General features: G+C 38.2%; 1 protein-coding gene across 1 annotated transcript; it reads right to left on the bottom strand.

Annotated features, from left to right (window-relative positions):
* Positions 1-6,748: 6,748 nt before the first annotated feature.
* On the bottom strand, positions 6,749-22,247 carry LOC149835609 (plasma membrane ATPase 4-like). Its single transcript, XM_090008627.1, has 20 exons — positions 21,954-22,247; positions 17,259-17,378; positions 17,070-17,168; positions 16,829-16,966; positions 16,208-16,522; positions 15,648-15,854; positions 15,426-15,545; positions 15,231-15,350; positions 15,027-15,149; positions 14,806-14,910; positions 14,577-14,721; positions 14,040-14,204; positions 13,691-13,929; positions 10,253-10,285; positions 10,054-10,135; positions 9,804-9,964; positions 8,978-9,151; positions 8,328-8,510; positions 8,022-8,200; positions 6,749-7,075 (listed from the first exon to the last, which is right to left on the bottom strand). Exons 1-20 carry the CDS (start codon positions 22,008-22,010, stop codon positions 6,979-6,981), a joined length of 2,862 nt encoding a protein of 953 aa, XP_089864753.1. The 5' UTR covers positions 22,011-22,247; the 3' UTR covers positions 6,749-6,978.
* Between the last annotated feature and the right edge of the window lie 2,715 nt (positions 22,248-24,962).

Genomic DNA, 24,962 nt, shown 5'->3' with positions numbered 1-24,962 from the left:
GTTTTACCTCGCAGGGGGCATGGTCCATTAAGGGTTTTCCTTGGTCATCAAAGAACACTGATGTTTATCAACAAGGGTATCAAATTCCAAGCCCTCTCTTAGTAGGAAATCAAGGATTATTTTCATGACCAACAAGATATGTAGATTTTGATATTACTCTGGCCTTAGGCCTACAACATATCTCACATTTATTGATATTGGAACAAGAACCTGTGGATAAAAAGGTGCAAAGTTTCTCTCGTATGTATGTATGAGCAAATTCATGTTCACATGTGTGCATGCTGCGTGGACGGACAAATGTAATACACATACATAAATGGTATGTTGGATTTTGAATCGAATCAGATTCAACTTGGATGTGACCCATATTGACATGAGCACATCAAGAAACATATATGGGTGTGGCTCTTGGGTTTTGAAGGTTACAGGACAGTTATGAGGTTCATACATGCCCATTAGAAACCTTCATTAGTGTCCATTATGAACACATTATAAACCCATTATGGGTCTCTCTCATATCTCCCTATAAATAGGAGAGATTCATAGTAGCTTGATGAGGACTACCATGATGATATATGTGGTTGTTGAGTGTCACATTCGTATGTGATCTTTCTCTCTGGGTTCAAGGGTCTTACTCACCTCTCGACATTATGGTTTGTGCTCATTGAGAGTATTGATTGGCTAAAGAGAATGTCGACCACCCGTATCTACTGAAGCGTCGTTCATAATGTTCAAAGCCACATCCGGTAAATGGTGTATTCATGATCCATTCTATGCCAACATTGGGTTATGGGCCCACTATGCACATCCGCTATATGTGCATATTCGGGGTATGCCGATGCCCATGTGGTGCCAGAGTTCCATTTGGTTTTGAGATGTAGGACTACGATGGGGAAAGCATTGATAAGTGACCCACCGCCTACCAAAGTCCATTCGGTTAGTTGTTTGTTGGCTACTGCTGATGCAACCTTTACTATACATCCTTAAATTTTGGCCATCTGTGTGTGGAGGATCGAAGATCTGCCAGTGCATTTGAATTCATTAACATGTGAGAATCTTGTCTGAGTAATTTGTGTGTCATCAAAGTTGTGTAGAGGGATTTTGGTGGCTCTACAGAATTCTAGCAAAAATTTGTCCATTCACAATCAAGTGTCTTGATTTGCATTTTTTGATGAATCGTCCTAGAATTCAGCAACAATGTCAAAACAAAAGTTGTGAGATCTTTCATTCAAGTCTCATCGGCATTTGAGATCTCCAGTAGACTATATTTCAGGAAAAGCATTCTCATACCCATTGGTGGGTTCGAGTGGATCGAGTCGGCACCCAACCTAGCGAGACCTGATCCAGACCCATACCCATTCAAGGGATCGAGTGGATGGGTCTGCGCTCGATTCAGTGGGATCTGGTCTGAAACTCAGACTCGTTAGGGGTTTCGGGTGGGCTGGATCCATGATCGACCAGGTTGGACCCGATCCATGACCCAGACCTATTATGGGTTCCAGATAGACTGGGTCTGAGTCTGACCATGTCGGATCCAATCGAGGACCCATACCCATTGTGGGCTCTAGGTGGATCACGTCTGAGTCTAATCAAGTCAGATCGGCGTAGGAGTTAAACCTGTTATGAGTTTCGGGTGAACCGAGTCTAAGTCTAACTCAGTTGGACTTGGTCTGAGACCTGAACCCATTGAGGGTTTCTAGGTGGACTAGGTCTAAGTCTGACTTAGTCAACTTCGGTCCAATACCCAGACCCGTTGGGGTTTCAGGTGGACCAGTTTAAGTCAGACCCGATCCGAGACCCAGACCCATTGGGGATTCTGGGTGGACCGGGTCTGAGTCCAACCTGGTTGGACCTGGCCTGAGACCTGAACTCGTTGGGGGTTTCGGGTTGACCGGGTCTAAGTCTGACCCGATCGGACCCAATCCAGAACCCAGACCCATTGGGGTTCCGGGTAGACCAAGTCTGAGTCCAACCCTATTAGACCCGGTCTCGATCCCGGACCCATTGGGGTTCCAGGTGGACTAGGTCTGGTCACAATCCGTTGAGATTCGGTCCAGGACCCATTATTGTTTCTGGGTAGACCAGGTCAATAACCATGAGTCAGATTAAGTTCAAAACTAGACCATTTAACCTATTAAGGAAAAAAATGGTTTAGGAACCGATGTGGTCCTTTTGGGATCGGTTTAGGGGTTTCTAAAACTAGTTCAGACATTCTAAAAACCAGTTTAGTAGTTTCTGAGATCGGTTCATGCATTTTAGGATCAATTCTGGCTTTTTAGGAACCGGTTTGGTCCTTTTGGGTCTGGTTTAATGGTTTATAAGACCGATTCGAGCCTCTTGTGACTAGTTAAGAGGTCTTTTTGACTGGTTCAATGATTTTTTAGACTAGTTCAGGGATTTTTGTAACCGGTTTAAAGTTTTTAAGGAGCCGTTTAGGCTATTTTAAGGCCTCAATCCCAAATATGACTCGTAAATGTATGTCTTTGTCATTGATCTCATACTTTTTGGTAACTTTAACATGATATAAGATATGTTTTATGTTGTTATTTTTGAATTATTCATGATTATTTAAGCATGAGATTATGAATATATACACTTTATTTATATTATGACATGTTTAAATGAACTTACAGTAAAAGATTTTGATCAACTCACTCTTATCACCAAAGTGGTCTGAGTTTTGTTGATTGAAGGTTTTTTGGATCGTGTTGAGATTGAAATTCGATATTGAGATTGTGTGTAACTTTATGAAATAATTATTATATACAAAGATAAGTGATTGTGTTCCAAATTCATATAGAGTGTAACAATAGATGTGTATATCAACCTATGAAGTATGTTTGTAGCCAAAGGTACAATGTCGAATTGCCTCTTGTTACATGATTTACCAGTTTCACCAATTGAACTCAATTCTTTGATAATTGAAGATACGAAACAACTCAGAGTATTATTGTTTTCATCAAAGTAAAACGATAATGATTTTATTATGCTTGTCTTAGAAAATGTGAATAATAAAAAGTCTCGCATTTACCTTTTTTACATGAATCTCGTATATAGCGATTAATCTCACTCATATAGAGAATAACACAACCAAAGAGAAGGTTGCCTATGAGAAGTAAGAGCGTTTAGAAAGTTGTTTATGCAAAGTGAAAGTGCTAAAAAATCTTAGCCTGTTGCTTTTGCAATCGCGAGTGACTAAGAATATTTGAAGTATCATCTCTCACTGCAGGACAATGAAAGAATTTTTGAAAGCCATTGAGGCAGAAATATTGATTTAAACGAGATTTCATCTCAAACCATATGGATTAGAAACTTCATTTCAGTCTTGATATAGTGAACTCTATTGAGAGGTCACTAAAGATCTTATGTGATAATAAAACTATCATGTCCATCTTGAATAACAACAAGGGCTTCACCTTATGTCGATACATGGAGTTAAAATATTTTATTGTTAAATAAAAGAATGAGAATCATTTAGTATGTATTAATACAATCAATAAAAAAAAAAAAAACTATTGATCATTTTACTAAAAGGCTAGCACCGGGATTATATTTTCAACATATAATGAAGATGAGTCTAATTGATTCTTTCTTATATATAACAATACATTATGGTTATATATGATCACATTTATGAAACTAAATTAATTCTTTATGGTTTTGTGCATTGTTGGTTCTGTATAAAGTGTCTTATTTTATGAAAAAAGAATATAAAAATAATAATATTAAAAAGACTAATAGAATGGGACAGAGACTAACTCATTTATAAATATATTTTTAACATGTTAAACATTAAAGGTGAATAATATTATAATACATGAAAATATGATATCTCATATAAAGGTGTTCATCACCATGACTTGTATGATTCATTCTTGTGATAAAGGATAGCATGTTAACTCACATGAAAATTAAATTGAGATAATAGTAAAGAACCTTGATTATGTGTTTTTTCTTGTCAATGGGTAAGTGAAAAAATATTGAATTTTAGATCAGATTAGATCCAATTTGAATGTGACCCATATTGACATGGGCACATCAAGGGACACATATGAGTGTGGCTCTTAGGTTTTGAAGGTTAAAGGACAGTAATGAAGTCTCATAACTCATTAGGGACCTCCACTAATCCTCATTATGAATCTATTATGGGCCTTTCCAGATCTTCCTATAAATAAGAGAGATCTATGGTAGCCTGACACGGACTACCATGAGGGCATACTTAGTTGTTGAGTGTCACATTTGTGTGTGATTTTTCTTTGGGTTTAAGGGTCTTGCTCACCTCTCGACATTCTTACCTAGCTTCATGGAAGGTATGGATTAGCTGAGAAGAATGCCGACCATCCACATCCACCGAAGCGTGGTTTAGATCGTCTAAGGTTGCATGTGGTAAGTGGCTCTCCGACCATCCATTTTATGCTAACATGACACCTCGGGAACTTCTAAATGCAAGAAATAAAAATGCTAGATCTAGGTCAGCTACCTTCAATATCTGGCTCCTGGCCGTTGTTTCTAAATGTACAGAACAGTTCCAATCCTCGTACAATAAATGGGATGAACGTACCGTTGTTTGTGAAAAATGAAAAAAATTAAAGCGAGGACCTGTAATAGCGTGATCGCTACCCCAAAAAATGAAAAGTGAAACTCAGGTGTCTTCTCTACGTTGTTTGCAGTTGTGTGAGGTAATAAGACTATAATGATTGCGTATCATACAGAGATACCCAGGTAAAACACATAGTGATATTTTAAGGCAACTATACTATTCGGCATTCCAGCAAGTACACTGCACACATGTATAGTCACTAGAATATGAGAACTGTTGTGTGAACTGGCAATTTCTAACTCTTTTTTTTTGCAAATCCGACCATGCAGATGTGTTCGGCATGGTGAATTTTCTTTGAATCAACTGTTGAATCATGCATTTTTTATGAAAAAAATTATGATTTTTGAATGCTTGAATATTTATAAAAATTATGAGCTATTGATCCTAAAGCATTAAACCAACCATGCAGATCACATAGTACAAATAGATTTAAGAGAAAAAACAAAAAATCGATGAAAATCATGGTTTACACAGTAGTTCTAATATTTTCATTTCTCACATTTTACTCTCTCTCTCTCTCTCTCTCTCTCTCTCTCTCTCTCTCTCTCTCTCTCTCTCTATATATATATATATATATATATATATATATATATATATATATATATAGGCTACTAATGAAGGCATGAAACTAATGAGTAGAAATCACTTTTTTCATAAAAAAAATCCATTTTTTTGTAGATCAAATGTTACGGGTGTGTGGTTTGTTTAGTAAGAAACTTGTATTGAATCATGTGATTATGACAACTAATTAGGTTTTTAAAATGGTAAAAAAAATAAACGGTCCACAATGTGCCAAAATTTCATAACTCAAAAGATGTCATCCAAACAACAAAACCGGGTTTTTGAGGTTTTTAAAAACTAGGTTTTAAACCAGGTTTTCAGAAAACCAGGTTTGTTAACCTATAATCCAAACAGGGGTGTAACGCTTATGTGAAGCGCATTAAGTGGGTGCAGTCCTAACTTTTCAAGTAGTTTGTTATTGAGCTTGGGGAATGGATCAACAAAGACATGATCTTCGCTTTTCAATACTGTGCTTGGCCCCGTCCGAAGCGGATCTATTTGTGCAATAGCTAACAAAAGCATCTTCAGGAAGATCAATGGATACTTCCCATTTTCCCACTTAACCAGCACTTGTGAAATGCACTTAGGGTATGTACCCTTGGCCCCAAATGAGAACAGTTTTCTCATAATGGTGAGAGAAAGATTCTTATTTGCCCCATTTCTCACATGCAAGCAAACTCAAGAAAATGCAACAGTGAGATTCAAAAACACTTTTGGGGTCATTCTACTCACATTTCATGTGATTCCAAATCACGAGATGGAATATCATGATTTCAAATCAAATGAGATGCAAGAGTGCCCCTAATGTTGATAAGAGGTGCGCAGATACGTCAACAATGTGTTTTGATCTACTTGCAAAAGATTGAGTTTTTTCCTTTGTGATGCAAAAGTGTACTAATATGCAAATCCCCAACCCGTGAACCAGATCATATTCTGGGGAGCCATAAAAAACTTCTGACATCACATATCAAAAACTCAAGTTACAAACCGTAAAATGAGATACATCGCAGTCATGTTATCCAATGGCTACAAGTACATGAACTAAACACATCAAACTGTATTCAGTAGTTACCAAAGTAGGAGGTGCGTATTAGAAGCAACGTCCGAAGAAGTGTGTTGAAGAAAATGACTTGATACATGAAGCGTGCAACATTTAAGAAGCATAAGACTGCGCATAATAAGAGAGAATGAAATCAAGTAGGAAGAGACATAAATGTGTAGGCCTTATAATAAAAACATAATTTTAAGTAGTACAGCTTGTCTACCATCATAAGTGGATTTTAATTAACAAGAAATTTCAATTTTATATTAAAGAAACATGATTTCCCTTTCTTCAGAAGCAAGCTTCCCACATTGTCCTGATGCATAGGAAAAACATGCTTTCATGCATCCGAAGCAAGTTTCCAAAGGCTTTAGAAGTTTGCCTTGTAGATGATACAGACATTGTCCTCAATGCGGCACAATATGTGGGTCAGTTTGTTTAGCATTCTTTTTTGTTGTTGCCTTAATTACCGATTTAGATGCTCTCTCTCTCTCTCTCTCTCTCTCTCTCACACACACACACACACACACAAACACACACAAATGTTGGTCAACCTCGTGCATGATGAATTCAACTTCCATTACTTTCAGAAATTCTCATTCCAAATATGGGAGGAACAAGAAAGTTGCACCACAATTCGGAAATTGCAGAGGTTGCAATATGCATAGGGCAAGCACAAGAAAACAAGCAAAGCAAAATATGTGCTAGCCAATAGCCATGGATGGTCGGATACCCGCACTCACTGTCATATAGACTCTTCAAAAATGTCCACGATCTAGAAAGTGTAATGCTGTTGCATGTTGTCAAGGTCCAACCCCTTCAGCTTCACCACCGACTCCACATGTCCCTTGAGTGTGTGAAGCTCACGAAGCCTGCAAGGATGTACACACATGCATTATACCAACATTACATGGAAATAGAACATGTCCATCCACTCACAAACAGCAGAAAATGCAATATAACCAGCATCAACATGATTAGTTAAGTGAAACCGTGACAGATACCCGATGGTTGAGATTCTGCTACCATCAACTGATTGAAAACACATCAGCAATTTTCCGAGGATGCTCCAACTTAATTCGAAACCATTGTTCCTACAATTTTTTTCCTTTTCTTTTTCTTTTAAGAAATTTGGGAAATGACCTACAACTATATGGTGAAAACTCAGGGTCCTTTCGAGATGGAATGCTTACTTAGCTGGATGTGTTGGTATTAGATCAGTAGCAAAATAAATGGTCATCCTTATCCAACCACACATGCTTTAAAATCGAGTCAATCGAATGAGAGCACAATGTGAGAGAGGTCATATACAAGCGTCGTAACCATCGCTCAATGGCAATCAGACTCACAGACAAGGCTGTGTAAGAGCCCAGGTTTTGACCAAAAAACAGGTTTTTGGCACATTCAGTTTGCAAAAAACTGATTTTTGTCCGTTTGGATGACAAAACCCATTTTCATTGGTTTTTCTCAAGCATTTTCCAGGCATCCATAGGCTAGAAAATAGTTTTGTTGGTACCATCCTGGCAGAAAATTTATCGGACTGAAAAACACAGATAAAAACAAGCTTTTCACTGAAAAATGGTCGGGCTGATACTGTCCACATCGAACTATACCATACGGCCGTTTTTTGACTGATTGGTGGCTGAAAAACAACCTGACAAACCAAAAAAAATTGAAGTTGTGGGGTATTTCTTTCTTAATCACAGCTCCCGGAGATGCTTTTCTACCAGTGAGTGTTAGTAAAAGTGATATGGTTATCATAACCCTTCAGAATTATCTAGAAAGTATATATGCAAATACAGGTTCACAAGTGCATACCTTGCAACCTCTGCACGCCTCTTGGCTTGCTCTGCAATTTCCGACAACTCCCGGTAACTGCTCTTATCAGAGAACAGGGTGGACTCTGGAGGCTTAAGCCCATGCAATGTTCGTTGTGCTAGAGCCCACTGAGCTTCTCTTTCCTCTTTTCCATAATCCTTCTTGGTTGTGAATGCAGTCTGACAGTAATAGAACAAAATTGCATAAAACCCAAGTCTTTGAGTAGAGTAAATAAACATACACATGATGGAAAAGGAAAAAGAGAAAAAAAAAAGCAAATTTGAGAAAAGAAACGATCAGCAACACCTTATTTTCTAACAGGTTGTCCCATGCCTTTCCACTGAGAATATAGCGGACAGAGAATTTGATCCAATCAAGGGGAATGTAAAAGACAATGCTGTATAACCAGATGACACCAGCCCAGCCCCACCCACATCCTTTGATTCTAGCAAAGCTCCATTTTGCATAGACAGCAATAAGGGTGGCCACCTGGTAAAGCCAATTACTTGAACACGTTATTCATTCTTCAGGTGGTTCTACATACATGCTTGTTAATTAATTCAAACCAATACATTACTCATATAGAAAATATCAGCTCTTATTGAATCCCAACAACAGAACATTCTGCATGAAAACATCAAGTATAAAACAAAAAACAGAAGCTACAAGGCAAATGAGTTTAGGTCACTGCCAAGTTTGGAGCAGCCAGTGCTGATTTTTATAAAAAAAATATTCAGCACCAGTAATTTGACACTTCTTTCCTCTGTTGGGGTGCATAATAATATATAGCAGAATCAAATTGGTAGTAATTGTGTCAAACATTAATGGCTAGTGCCAAAACACACTGGTCCACGTATGTCCATGTCACACAGATATACTGCATAGTCTTGCCAACTACTACGGTACTACCCCAATCTACAAGCTTTAAAACAATGTCAAACGCCAGAAACACATACCAGTTGTGCAACTATAAAGGCACTGACAAGAAGGAGACCAGGGCGTTCCACAAAAGACCAGCTGCGAGAACGGGTGACAAAAATGAGGGCTTGGCTTACAATACTGACTTGTAGATATAATGCAGCCATCATCTCATCGTCACTGCCCCTTAGTGATCTTACACCAAATTTGTCCTGCAAGCGCCCCAAGTAATCCATTAAACCAAACACTTAAGGACATGCTATCCCATGAAATGGCACAAAAGCATGCACAAAGAGAAGCAAAAGGATGATATAATTTTAAATGTAACATAGATGGTCTGCATTCAAAAAATAGATTCAGAGAACAGATATAAATTCTCTCCAGTGAAGGTTATATGTGCTATTTAGTCAAATCCATCAGGATCTGGCTTTCAATCTAAGGGTCCAATTGGCCTATCCAGATCAAATCCATTTTCAATCATTTACAGACAGTTCAATCCCTATCATGAGAAACTGGATGTGACCAGGAGGTAAGGGATCAGGATCCAATGGAAAAAGGGATCGCACTTGATCTTTGGATTATGCAAAAGCAGTGACTATATTATCGATCATTTCAAAGCCCCACAATCAGCAAATGAGTATGATTTGGTTCTGAACAAGGATTTATAATGTTGATCGCTTATGGCCAGGGTTTCTTCTCAAAACATGTATTTGAGCTCACTATATGTGACCTTCTACTAATTTTGCTAGAACGAGTAAAAATTAGTCATTGACCCAATTGAACCATAACAATAAAGACAAAAATGAACTACAGGCAATTTCATGTCCTTCAGAATTCCTAATTTTGCACTGAAGAAATGCTTACCGAGAAAAAGTTGGTGTCATACATAGCCCAGAAAAATATGACAGTCATCAGAGCCAAATAACCACCAAGAACCACGCCAGTTGCAAAAATTTCTTTCAACTTCCAACTATCAGGTTGAGGAGATGCCTTAACACGATCTTTTGATATTGTCATGATTGTCCCTAATTAACATTAACAAATTGTCAGTTAAAAAATGATCTTGAAAAGTAGTATTACCAATTTATTAGTAGTAATGTGGAATGAGACTAACCATCATTTAAAATGGCAATGATCAGAACCATGAAGGGAGAGAAGTCAAATCTCCAAATCAAAGCAATAAGCATGAACCCCAGCTGCATTTAGAGATATAAAGAAACTTAACATGCAAACATAAAGAAAGGATGAAAGAGGCCAATCAAATTTGATGACAAGGATAATGATAACCTAAAACATGATTAAAAGATACTTACAACTATACGTATTGTGATGGAAACGGCATATATCTGCAAACACATCAACAATCTCAATAGTGTCAAACACATAGAACGAGACTTCATGAAAGAGTGCAAGTAATTGCTAACACAAAATGCAGTCACGAGCTTGACTAAAATGTCTGTCAACAGATAGACTTGGATCCAATATGACCCAGGTAATTGAATCATGAAACTCTTGATCATATTGGCCTGAAAGAAGGCTTTGGACTGCACAATTGGATCAGGTTGGCTAACATCCAACTTTTAGTGGATGTTGACAAATTAATAGGATAAATTAAAAGACAAGGTGATTTGATGCATTTATTATCACCAACCATGTGTATTTTAGAAATTGAAACACAATAACAGACATTATGCAATTCCAAAGTAACTGATAAATAGATCATTTATTCTTTACAAAATTCTAAAAAGAAACACCCATAGTAATGTAACATGGTGTATTTCCAGAAGGCTGCCAGACACCTGTCAACCATGTGCAACATGGATACAGAAGGGATATGCCTGGGTACATGCCAATGCAGTGAAGGGTGTGTCCAACACATACCCTACCATTTTTTTCCACTTTTTGGACTTGGTCAACATCAAATGCCATTTTTACCATCTTTGTTTCATGTTTACACACAGTATAGAGTGTGTCTATGTCACATGGATGTGGACACAAGCTTAGTTGTCAAAAGTGCTAGTCGGAGCCTAGGTGGAAGACCCCTAAAAGGACTAATCGGGGCCTAGGTGCGACTAGGAGGCCTAGAAGGGGCCAAAAAAATATAAATCAAGAAAAGCAAAAAATATTACAATAAATAGTTAAAACTAATTGATAATATCACAAGAATATCGCGATATTCTCATGATAATATCTCGATATTATCAAATTGACAATATTTTCAAAATATCACAATATTTTACCTATATTATCGTTTTTTGAATTTACAACGATAATATCACGTTATTTTCAAAATATCGCCGATATTTGTGACTGTGATTGTAACTATGGATGAATTGTGTAATTCAATGTAACATGTCACAAGATTCATGAAATTGCATAATACCGAACATACACCAAAACTTGAGGCACACCATCGGATTACTCTCTCTCTCTCTCTCTCTCTCTCTCTCTCTCTCTCTCTCTATATATATATATATATATATATATATATAGTAATGATAGGGTGCTCCCGGAGCATCTACTACCACCTAATAGAAGCTTCAAATTTTTAAAATTTGAGTGTTTCTTTCGTTGATCAGACCCTATAGACATGATCCACAATCATTATTTAGTGAAAAACAAGTTTTGGATCATGTGATTATGGCATACATGTAGGTTTTTTCAATATCTTCAAAAATCAACGGCTCACAATGTACCAAAATTTCATGACTTAAAAGAAACCTATTTTGATGTCCAAAAAACATGATTCCTATCAAATAAACTCTGTTAAGTACATCTATAAGGTCTGATTGAGAATATGTAACCTACAACTATGATTTCTAGTAGGTTGTCCCGAAGCACTGTAGCATATATATATATATATATATATATATAGAGAGAGAGAGAGAGAATGGGGATTATCCAGCCCCTGTTTCATTAGGTGACTGTTAGGACCCTCCAAAAATCATAGCTTTTAGATGTTTTATGCTCGATCTGAACTGTTAGATGTGTATGATTGTTGTTGAATAGAACATGTAATTGATTAAGCATTTTTATGCTCAGATGTGGATTTTAAAGAGGTAAAAAAAATCATCGGTTGATATCGCACAAAAATATCATGATATAATGTTCATATTTTTACATCAAATCGATTTGAAACAAAGCTTGTTTTTCAATAAATAAGTATTAATAAACACATCTAATAGTTCAAAATGAGCATAAAACACCTAAAACTTTGATATTTGGAGGGTCTTACCGGTGACGTAAAGAAAAAGGAGACAATATGAATCCCGTTCTCATATATATATATATATATATATATATATATATATATATATATATATATATATAAACAGATTTTATATGTGTGTATCAAAAATAAATGCATACATGTAAACCAAAAAAATTAAAAATAAGAAAAAAAAGGAGAAAAGGAAGGAAAAAAAAGAGAGTGAAAGGGTGGAGGAGGAGGAAGAAGAAATAAGAAAAAAATAAGAATGAAAAAAAAATGAAACACAATGGGAAAATTGAAGAAGAGAAAGAGGAAGAAAAAGGTAAGACAAAGGAATGAAAGGAGGAGGAAGAAGAAAAAGAGAAGAAAAAAATAAGGCAAAAGAAGAAAAAGAAAAGGAGAGAACAAAAAAGAAAGCTTTTCGAGCAAGAGGAAGAAGAAAAAGAAAGGAAGGAAACAAAAATAAAAATAAAAATGACAATCATGTTTCTGCGGCCTTAGCAGAGGGACAATCTAGGCACCGCGTAGAAAACCTAGGTGAAAAATCAGGGCCCTATCGCCTAGACCACTTTTGACAACTAAGGACACAAGTGGATTTAATTCGACGTCAAGACAAGGATTCATCAGTTTTCTGAACCTTTCGAGATTTTATATATATATATATATATACCTTTTAATAATTTTAACATCATGCACCACACCGTTATTTGTGTGACAGACCCATGGACGTGACAATTAATGCATTAAACTACCAAGTCACTTTTAAAAATTTGTTAGGAATATTGTTTACATTGTGGAAGACCATGGTAACACACACACAGACACAATGTCATGAAACATCTTGAGGTGATAGATCACTAGGGTCCCCAGGAAGCAGTGCATAAGCTTCATGATAATTAGAGCATTATAAGAAAAAAATTGCAAGCCTTTAGTTTTGATGATTGGGGCTTATAATGCGTTTTTCCTATATAAATGAAAGTAATGGTGCATATTTTGAAATATAAATATACAGAAACAAGTTTGAGGTATAAGCTTCATTATAAGACTCCTATAAAGTCAAGTAGTGAATCCAATGCACCACGAGTCTAATAGGACTTGACGCCCAATGGTATTCAAATTTTGTTGAGGCTCGCCGATGCTCAAATTTGAGCAAAATAAAAAGTGATGTTCAATCATTGCCCCAGGAAGAAAGAAAGAAACAGCACAGGCATATCTAAGCTCGCTATGACACAAAGATTCAGCCTAACCCATTTAAATACCATATAGATAAGGCTACTGATGGGCTTCAGTGAATTGGTCAAGTCCACTACCAACAATAGAAAAGAATTATTTGCATATGGACATGACTGAACCAATCACAGGCATAAATCTCATGCAATCAAAACAAGGGCAATGGTGAATAAGGTTAAGTTGCTAATGCATTTGACAGATCCACACACACACTAGGAGTCATACTAATTACACCCTCAGATAAGTTGTCAAAGTATTCAGTTAATTCAATGAGTTGTGAATCACTGAAATTAACACTCTAAGCAGTTACCGTGTAGTTCTTCATCCTCTGGAAAATAGCTCTGCTGGTCAACACAGCACTGATGATGACACTAAGACCAGGTTCTGTGAGAACAATGTCTGATGCACTCCTAGCTGCATCAGTAGCATCAGCAACAGCAATTCCAATATCTGCCTTCTTCAAGGCAGGGGCATCATTCACCCCATCTCCAGTCATTCCACAGATATGCTTCCTTTCTTGCAGTTTCCTTACAATTTCATACTTGTGCTCTGTTTCCACAAGACAAACCCCAAGGTTAATAATGTTGATAATTTGGCAGTCATATGCACTGTTGTAATTATGAAATGAATGATTTTATAGTCAACTTGGAAAAATATACCTGGAAATACTCCTGCAAATCCATCAGCCTTTTCGATCAACTCATCAACAGGAAGTGCAGCAATTGAAGCATCCTTGTCATGTCCAAGCAATGAAGAGGAAGGGTACATGTTGGTCCCCATTCCAAGCCTCCTCCCTGTCTCCTTAGCAATAGCCAGCTGATCACCTGCAAGGGTAACAAGTACATGAGCAAGAAAGAAAGTTGACATGAAAGGAGCAAAAGAGTAGCAACTCCCTGGGACAATCTGGTCTCAAATTTGTGGTACTGAACTTAGACCCCTAGCAAAGCTATCAGATTTTGAGTTTGAATGATAAAAAACTAAGAGCAAAACTTAAATTTTAGACCACAAATGTCTATCTAGTTTATGTATACCAATTGAAATCTTTCAGCTGAGCACATCTTTCATCATTAAAAGAAAAAAAGAACAAACTTCTATGTGCAAAATTTCATCTCTTCCTTTTGATAACTGTAATATATGATATATCCATATTAAGAAATAACCTTAAGAATGGTTTTGTTTTAACAAATCAGATATACCAGTTATCATCTTCACATTCACACCAAGATTGAGAGCTCGACGAATGGTTTCTGCACTATCATGCCTCGGTGGATCAAACAATGGCAACAGCCCTACAAATTGCCATGGTCCACCAGAACTGTCCTTTGTTCTCTCGGGAACCTCCTGATGCAGATTAATAAATCATATAAGCAGCATTCTATCAAGAAATTATCATTCAATAAGAAAAATAAGGATAGATTGACAGACCTGTCTTGCCACAGCCAAAGATCGAAGTCCACGTTCAGCAAACTTATCAATCACAGCATGCACCCTTTTCCTAACATCTTCCTTGGCATTGCAAAGGTTCAGCATCTGCTCAGTAAGCACAATACCATAATAAAGAAATTTATCATCTCCATGGACAATTAGAGAAATATTCCGCAATACTTTTTCAGGGAATCTGAAGATCAATATCAATTGCAGGTTACCTGCTCAGGAGCACCTTTGCTAGCACGATGCCAGGTTCCATCTGCTTCAATGTATGTGAGAGCTGTTCGCTTGTCCACAGGGTTGAATGGCAGGAAGTGAACCTCTCTTATACCTGCTCGGGCCTGCACAAGCAATGAGTTGCCTTGACTTAAAATTCAGTAGTTACTAAATGATAAAGAATATCCTTTGGTTTCCATGACTACCTCCTTTGGGTCTGCCAACATTCCAACCATTGCAGCATCAATAGCATCCTGGTTTTCAGTTCTTGATGCTCTAGCTGCAAGTAACATGGCGTATTCCTTGTTGACACCTTTTGCAAACACCTAAAGTTGCAAAAGCATGTTAAAACAATAAATCAACCTGAACAAAAGGTTGAGATCCAATAAATTGAAACTTACTTCAATAAGATTTTTGTCTATGCTAAGCTTATTAAGCGTTAGTGTCCCCGTCTTGTCACTACAGAGTACATCCATGCCAGCCATTTCTTCAATTGCAGTCATTCTTTTTGTGATAGCCCCCTAGAGAAGTGGGAGTAAAAAGAAGAGTTATCATGTTAAAAGCAGCTTCAAGCATAATGGAAATACAAGAGGAACGATATGAATTTGGTAACAGGAAACTACCTGCTGTGACAGTCTGTGTGAACCGATGGCCATAGTTACAGACAAAACTGTAGGCATAGCGATAGGTATGCCTCCAATCAAGAGAACTAATAGATTGTCAATGCCATCTCGGTATTTGCGATGTTGAATTGGATACATCACGATGATTTCCACAATCATTCCAATAGCAATAGAGCAGATACAAAAGTTACCAATGGCAGTAAGGACCTGCAGAATGATGAGCCAAATAATTGTTAAAATATGCTGGGGCTTCCATGCAACTCTCAGATATCTGCTAATGCTTAACGACCAACAACTTATGCAACTCAAGCTGACTCAAAATCACTTTAAAGGAACACTACAATACTGGTCCATGCCTCCAAAGCGGTCTGCATGACTTGTGGTGCCCGAATCACCCAGTTGATGAAAAACTAAGACAGATCTTATTTGAAAGAATAAAACTAGACCAGATCTAAGTCTCACCAAAGTCCCATGATCATAATTGAGAACTTCACCCTAGAATAAAGGCACAAAAGAGGAACTGTAGAAATTAAAGAAACATTAACAATTTGCTCACAAACCTTTTGAAAGTGCCCGACTTGGTTAGTACTGTCAACCAAATGAGCTGCTTTTCCGAAGAAGGTGTGCACACCAGTTGCAATGACAACAGCTTCAATTTCTCCTTGCTTACAAGTGGAACCGGAAAACACCTCATCTCCAGGATTTTTTGTAACTGGTAGAGATTCACCAGTCAAAGCAGATTGATCAATCTTCAATGGATCTCCCTCTAGCAGCCGAGCATCTGCAGGGACAATATCGCCAAGTTTGATACTAATAATATCTCCTGGAACAAGAATTGCAGCATCTTCTTCGCTCCATCTCCCATCTCTAAGGACCTGCATAAAAAAAAATAAACAAAACACACAGTTAATCCCCACATTATTTATGTGGAACAGTTTCCGGTTGTTTTGAAATTAAAACCCATATTTCTAGTTTAAAATCTTAAACCACTTGGAGCATAACCCAGAGGTCCCAGACCCAGAGCAGCTGGAACAATCTCATTTGTGGGTGCATTTGGTTCTCCATCATATCTCTCCTTCTCCGGAACAGAAATGCAAAAAACATTCAAGGACAGGGAAAAGAAAAAAAGAAAGAAAAGCTTGATAGATGAAACCTGCAACCAAGAATCTGGAATATTTTACCTTCGTTTTGGGAGCAAGACCCGCCATTAGGGCAGCTGCTGCATTGCCGGCATTGTTCTCTTCAATGAAGCTGATTGTCGAGTTGATAACCAGCAAGACCACAATTCCAAGAAAGTCCTGCCAATCTGGAGGTTTCCCCTGTCCAAAGAAAAGCCACCTCTTAATCCCAATACAACTTCAACGTGCATCACTAGTGTCCTAATGATTGGCACGCAATTCATATTATAGAGTTTGCACAAACCCCTCCGTTTGCCAAGGCAATTGCCATCACAGCTGCCATCTCCATAACCCAAGACAAAGGGTTCCACATGAATCCCAAAAATTTGAGAATTTTGCTCTCCTGCATTTACACAAAGCATTTCTTGCATCAAAATAAGCCTCCATCAGGAATGGTGATAATGCAGAGAAAGAAGTCGAAAAGAAGCATTACCTTCTTCTCTTCCAGTTTGTTGGGTCCGAATATCTGGAGCCTGTTGGCTCCTTCCTCCGCTGAGAGACCTTCTTTGGTACATTTTAGCTGCTCAAAGACTTCCTCGATCGGAATACGTTCCTAGTAACCAATATCAGATCACAATCAGCACAAGAGTTCATAGCGTCCACTTCTCATTTATTAAAACAGAAAACTTATTTGGGAAAAAATTTGTGGTAGATAGGGGGGGAAAACGTAATACAATAGGTTTTGTCCATACAATAGGAATTCAGCAGCCATGTAAAAAACGAAACTGTGGACGAGCAAATTTAAAAAAAACGATTAGTTAAACAATGAATGCCCGTCCAATAAGATGACATTGAAAACGCTTTGCCTCGAAGCACTTGATGGATGAATACCATTAATAGAGGAACTGTAAATCTACTTGATAGACGGAAAAAGAAAAGAAAGAAACACTCTTCGCCGCAACCAACTTACCTAAGGAGTTCCTCGCAAAAAAGGAGAAAAATGCAATTAGAAGATTGAGTCTACCGGCAGATGCGCTCTGGTTCTAGAAGCTTTAAGAGTCGACTCTTAAAAATGGATAAATGTTATATCTTATTATTAATTTCTTATCGCCACAGTTTTTAATGAACAGAGAGAGTGGAAGTGTGTTGAATTAGAAGTTGAGAGTTTAGCTGCATAACCAACAAAGTGTCAGCTTGCAAATGCGATTAACGTTAGTTTGGTCCTTTAGCCGGCAATATGAATTTTATCTTCAAGGGAAGAAGGATTAGACATTGCAAAGAAGGAACTGAAAACGCGAGAACAGGAATACGCACTTAATTCCAAAAAAAGAAGGAATCCTGTGCCAAATAGATTCCAAATCGAAGCCACATCTCCAAAGACGGCAACTTTCGGGAGAAAAAAGTGAAAACATGAAGGCTTCAGTGTGAAAGAAAAGCATGCCACTTATACAACCGAGGTGGTATCCCATGTGGTAAGCGGGGGTCCTGTGCAGGTTCGAATCCCTCTGCCGGGGCTTAAGAGATATCTGGTAGGGGCCTGACTAAACCATGCTTGCCTTTAAAAAAAAGCAAGCCACTTATACAAGAAAGTGGGGATGAGGAATCGTCTGATGTCCCAACCTCAAACCCGAAAAAAAAGTCCATAATTCATCATTTCCGGATTTCCCTAACAAAGTACATCTACTTTAGTAAGCTTGTAGAAGGCTTTTCATACGAATAAAAAGAAAGAAAACGTAGAAGAAGCAATATTGACGTTTCTTGGAAGGAAACTAACCCATTACTCTCGTGAAAAGATCAGGTGCAATATGATTGCACAAATATTTATACATTAAATACCTGATCACCCTCCATCTTGGGGACAGGGCTTGTGACTTGATGGAGGGTGATCGGGTGCTTAATGTACAAATACTTGATCATATTGCATCCGATCCTGACTAATTACTCTCATATATCATAAAGCGTAGAAAAAAAAGTTGAAGAAAAAGGAAAATGCTGTCAGTATTCTTCACGAGATGGCGTTCAGTCACCAATAGACTTCATAAAAATCAGGGCAGAGTTTCGGATACAATGGACTGTCACTCACGTATTTCCTTGCTAAAAACACATTTTCATGAAAAGGTCAGGTGCAATATGATTGCACAAACATTTGTACATTAAGCACCAGATCACCCTAGGGGTGGCAGTGGACCGGGGTGAATGTGGGGGACAAGGTCTCCACACCCACCCCGTCTCAAAATTCTGCCCTTCATCCCTGCTTTCATCCCGGCAGGGGTTTTGATTTTAACCTTCATTCCCGTCCCATGTTCAAACAGGACGAGACGGTGTAGAGTCCCATGTCATCCCTAGATCACCCTTCATCTCTCGTAGGCAGGGCCTGTCAGTTGTGGGGCCCAAAGCCTGATGGAGGGCAATCAGGTACTTAATGCACAAATTTTGTGCCATGTGATTGCACCCGATCCCGACTGAAATCCTACACGCACACACAGATTTCAGCCAATACTCCAAAGAGGCTAACCCAACTTCCAAGCACGACACAACGAGGACTTTCCTCCTTTGAGACACTATGGGGATTGAACGCATTGAAAAAGCGTCCGATTGTCTAGAAGTTGTTGATTGATATACCTCGGTCCAGCCCAGTGCAACTGGAGATCTGGCCCACCCGTTTCTAGTAAAACCCACCCTCCGATCTCAGGCGGGTCCCGCGTTCAGAGAAATGTCCCACTTAAGAAAAGGCAATAATAAATCATGGCCGTCAGGTTTTACAAGGCCGGTCTCAGAACCGGAAATGCAGCACGGCGGTCGTATGAATGGTCACGTAGACTTTCATCAATTAATTATTAAAATTCTTTACTCGGGGTCGGGGCCACAAGTGACAAAAGTTTAAATTGGCTGTCAATTAGATAAAAATTTAGGGGGCGTTTGATTCTACTGCAGTGGAAACAGAACCCCCCAAGAAACCGTTTCTGCAGAAAGAGAGGGTGCATATGGTAAAATGGCACAACTGTCCATGCAAATTTGCGATGCCATGTTTGTTTTGGAATTTTGTGCTTAGCGAAAATGCACGCCAATCGATGCGTTTCTGAAAAAAAAAAAACTGAGTTTTCTGTGTGATACTCATACACCCCCTTATACCGGCAAGAATAAAATAAATTTAAAATGTAAAATCTTGCACTAAAAATAAATAAGAAAAATAAATATAAAGGATATGAAAAAAAAAACTCTCCGAGCTTTGTCGATAAAAACAAAATATCCTAATAGTTTTACGTGTAAAACGGGTCACGCGATTTTTGAGCGGAAGGTGACTCCCCCAAACGGGGAAAACCCACGATCCATGCGATGAACGGCACGCAACCATCATGTATTTAGCTTTTGCTCTCAGTCGTCCGATGCCGTTAAAGGCTCAATGGCTCTAAAAAAATTGTGATGCCCATTTGAAACATGAGCAATCCAGCCACGTTGCATGGACATTCGGGTCCTGCCTCCCACAAACCTCCTTTTTCCTTCTCAACAAAGGTACGTTCGGGTGCTTCAGTAATGAGATTTCAGGCTTTTAGAATTGCTTTATCAGGTTCTCATGAGAAAGCGATACCAAACGTCCCCTTGAAAAACAATAAAACTACTTAGGGCTTTCTAGGAGCCAGGTCATTTCCCTTTGTCCATCTGTAGAGATGGTCGGTCGAGAAGAGTGCCGCCATATGCACATGAAAGCACCTCGACGTACAACCAAATGCATTGAAAAACAACAAAATCGGTTATGTTGCTAATTAGGAATGATATTTACAGCGAAGGCCAGCAGAGAAACAAATAGAATAGTATCGATTCTTAGTGGTCCAAAACAGAATAAAGAAGACGCAAGAGAAAAGTTTGGGGCCGTTCAATTGCTCATTTGCTCATCGAGCTTGGGCTCAAATAGTGAAGGCGTAAAAAAGAAGACAGAAAATTAAATATAACGTATGACAGGTGTCCTTGATTACCTGTTATTTTCAAAAGAATGTACCCTCCTTCAAAGTTTGTTTCATCTTAGTCAAATAAAATAAATAAATGAAAGGAAAACTGGAAACACTGTCAGTTAGAAATAAAATAGAAACAAAACCTTATAAAAAAGGCTCTGCTTATAGATTGAAAAATAATAATAAAGTCGCGTCCAAACTGCAAATAAAAAAGTTAAAGCGCAGATAGTTTTTTAAAAAATAAAGCTTTTTGACATTCATCTCTCAATTAGATGGAAATATAACCCAATAATCAACGAGAAAACGTAAATACAACAGAATGTTCGTGGAGGAAATATCAATATAAGAATAAAAGAAAGTGCACGAATTTTCAGAAAATAGAAAAGCCGCTTTCGCGACAACTAGAATTCGTGATACAAAATGAAGCCCTATTTTGCTTTGGGAGGAAAAAGGAATCGCAGATCTGCAAAAGCTAACTAGGAGAAAGCATAAGCAAAAACGACCCCGCCTTCAAAGGAAAAAAGTAAACGATCAAGAAAAATAATATTTCTTCACTGCATAAGGCAACACATGAACCCGAACGAAAAAACACGGAAATATAATGAATAATAATAATAATAATAATAATAATAATAATAGGAAGACCAAAACCGGACCCATACAGAAAAGTCTCGTTTGGCAGACGACTATATTTCTGACAAAAAAAAAAGAACAGGATTCCTATAAATGAAACTACAAAGCATATCGTCAAACTTTGAGCAGATATCAACTTACAAAGAGATCGAGCAAACAGTTGGCTAATTAACCGGTGAATTTCAAAGAGAAACTCATCTAAGAGCCAGAAAACATAGCAAAACCAAGACACTAAACATATCAACGAAATTTTCAATGAGCATATGAAGAATCAATATGAGAAACACCTAAACTCAATAAAAAAGCAAGAAAAAACACAAAAACTCCAATGTGAATCAAAAGACAAAGAGTGCATGACCCATCATAACATCCATTAACCATACTGCAAGTAGAACTCTATTCCGTAACTCAAAAAATCGGGAAAAAAAAGAGGCGAAAATCAATGACGCCTAGCTAATTCCCACATCCGCAAAAAAACCTCGCAAATATCGGAATAAACCGATAACGAATCAGAAACAGCAATCGATGATCAGAAATTCCTGTGAAATTAAAGAAAGAAAGAAAGAACAAATTCCAGAGTAGTTCAGAAGAAGAGAGCGTCTCACCAAATCGACGGTCTCGTTCTTGATCTCCTCGAGCGAGATCGCCTTACTGCTGTCCATCGCTCTCGCTTACGAGCGCTCCCGGGAGTCCCTTGATCCTGCTTTCGGCGTAGACTCTCCAAACCCTAAACCCTAGCCTTCATCCTTCAAGCAGATAACAGAGATCCAGAAGATGGAGCGCAGAGATTTAGGGCTGAAAAGAGAATAAAAGGAAATAAAGGTGAAAAACAAAGCAAAAATCTCGCCCTAATCCTATTCCTCTCTCTCTCTCTCTCTCTCTCTCTGTAGAATTCTTCTAAAACTCGTCCCCCCGGCAAGCTCCATTTATACCCTCGCGCGGCTTTCCTCCCTCCCCAGCACGACCCACCAAAGAGCCCCTCCCCCAGGTGGCCCCCACTCGGCCATTTTCACCGGGTGACCGGTGACGTGTCCGTCTACGTCTAATCGGGCACCACGGCGCCCTAGATACCGATTTCACGCGCGCGGGTGCCCCGCTCTACTAGAGCAAATTACTCAAGTAGCCCGAACAGTGGTACCCCTATTCTACTGGGTGAAAAATCATATCCCTGACAGCAAAATATAAGGTGCTTTTGTACTCATGTTTGGATCTAACAGAGCGTGTTCTGACTTTGCTTGTTTTACCAGTGGATTGAGCTCGTAGCTTGGCTTGTGTTCCTGTTCGTGTTCGTGTTTGTTTAGTCGAGATCAAGCTCGGCTCATCCTTGAATGAGACGAGCTGAACATGAGCTGACTCGAGTAAAAATATTTTATGTTATTTGTACATTATGTATTACGCTTCAAATATATACACTTTTTATATATTATACTTAATCATATATATATATATATAAGCTAAACGAGCTGCTCTTTGCTCGGCTCGCCAACTACAAGAACCAATCACGAATGAATTCGTGATGAGCCGAACCAAGCTGAGTCACGAGCTTCTCAGTTCATTTACCAGCCCTAGATCTAGCCATCAAATAGTATATCTAAACGGTACAGATGTGCTTAGCAGGGTTAGTTTATACTAGGATAAAAGCTTTCATTATGTCTAATATATCATAAGATCGTATAATAAAAATAGTAAATAGAACATGTCAGACATGATCCAAAGGTTGGATTTTGCACTTGGAACTAAGATCTATATATGTAAATCAAATGTTTAAGGTACCACCATAGAAGCACCCATTAAGAAATATCAATAGTGTCCCTTAGTGATTCTTTCTAGGATATGCGGGACACCAGGTGAAAGTACTGGATCGGATTCGGCTGGGCCGTCGATCCGAATCTGATGCATTATTTTCGGACATGAATATCAAAATGCAGTGAAAATTTGCTTTAATTATGGGACAACTCGGACCTCACTATTTTCTTTTTATTGATTCATACACGGATTTTAATCAATATTTTATGTCAGATCCAAAGTCGGATCATGAGAAAATTCATTCTATTTGTGTACTTTACATGTGAAACATGTCTAACTGGATCCGATAGATATAGACTCGTATTGATGCAGCAGCAAAGCACGCGGTCCAAGTTACGAGATGTCTTTAGATCTTATTCTTAGTATCGTAATCTCGTATCGAGTTAAAATCATAGATCAACCATCACTTGGCTTTATCTGATCCAATTCACTGTATCAGTGGCGTATGAATGTTCGGTCATGCAGATCCGGTTACATTTAAAATATTGTAAGCACATGTCCTGTGTCCACGTGTCCGAACATATCTGTTTGTGTCATCAAGGACACGCTAGCTACCAAAATAGCGTGCCCATGTGACACAAGCATAGACATGGTTCCTCTTTTTTATATTCCTGCATCTCATAAATGTAGGATTTGGCAATGCCTACATCCGATCCAAATCTGACCCGTTTAGGTCTCCAGTTGTGGAACGGTCCAGTTGGTTACCCAAATGAAGCCCACATACTCTTCTGTCATGACCTATTAATTAGTAGGGAATGTGTCATCTTGTCCTGAGATTTTGAGTCGTGTCGCGCATGTCATTGATAAGTTGAAAATGTATCGATAAATAAAATGAAATAAGAAATAAATATAAGTAAAATAGCAATATATTACCTTTTCAATAAATAGAAATTTGTCATGGTTTGATTTTTATTTTTTTGGAAAGTTTAATGGTACAATTTTTCATGCTAGTTTTTAATTTTAGCACAATATTTTATTTTGAATGGAAAAATGTCGATTATGACAATATATAGTTATAAAACAATTTCAGACTGGGCCCAAACCCGCATCAGCAAATTAATTGATCACACTAGTGGGGGCTCCGCCTGGTTGGTAGGAGCTGTCAGTGCTCGTCTATTTATAATGGAACGCTGCAGGTTCAAAACCCAGTGGTCCGTTGAATAATAACGGGTGGGGTCTGCTTAACCCGGAACCAGCTTGCCTTTCAAAAGAAAAAAAAAATCTTTATCACGCAGGTCAACAGATTAATAATGAAAATCCTTATTGTCTGAATTACCCTCTTCTACATAGAAAAAAGACTTCTGGATCCAAAATCATTTGTGGAAAACATCACTGCTTTCTAGCGGTGTCAACGGGTCAGGTTTGGTTCGGACTCAGGTGGAACCAGACTTGGGCCAGATTTTTGGGTATGGTATCGGGTCTATTATAAGAAAAACCATACCCAGATCCAATAAAAACTACATTAACCAAACCCATACCATACCCGGTAAAACCATATTTTTTATCATTTTTAATTACATTGAAAATTTGTGGGTCTTAATCGGAACTCGGGCCGGGTCCATGTACCCGAGTCTTAATCAGGTCTTCTTATTTATCACCATACCTCGACCCTATAGGGTTTGGTTCGGGTTGAGTCCGGGTAAACCAGGCCCGTTGACAACCCTACTCTTTTGGTAAGGCTTACTTTTTTTTTTTTTTAAAGTCAAGCTAGGGTTAGGCTAACTCCTAATTACAGCTGCCAACATGTGGCAGAGGAATTCCATCTTGGGCCTTCAACTTGACCACATGGGATACCACCTCGGTTGGTA

Source organism: Nuphar pumila, chromosome 6 (assembly GCF_984573655.1).
Source record: "Nuphar pumila chromosome 6, dmNupPumi1.hap1.1, whole genome shotgun sequence".
NCBI classification, from domain to species: Eukaryota; Viridiplantae; Streptophyta; class Magnoliopsida; order Nymphaeales; family Nymphaeaceae; genus Nuphar; species Nuphar pumila.
Note: the sequence above shows the minus strand (reverse complement) of the source record. Positions and strands in the feature narration are given on the sequence as shown.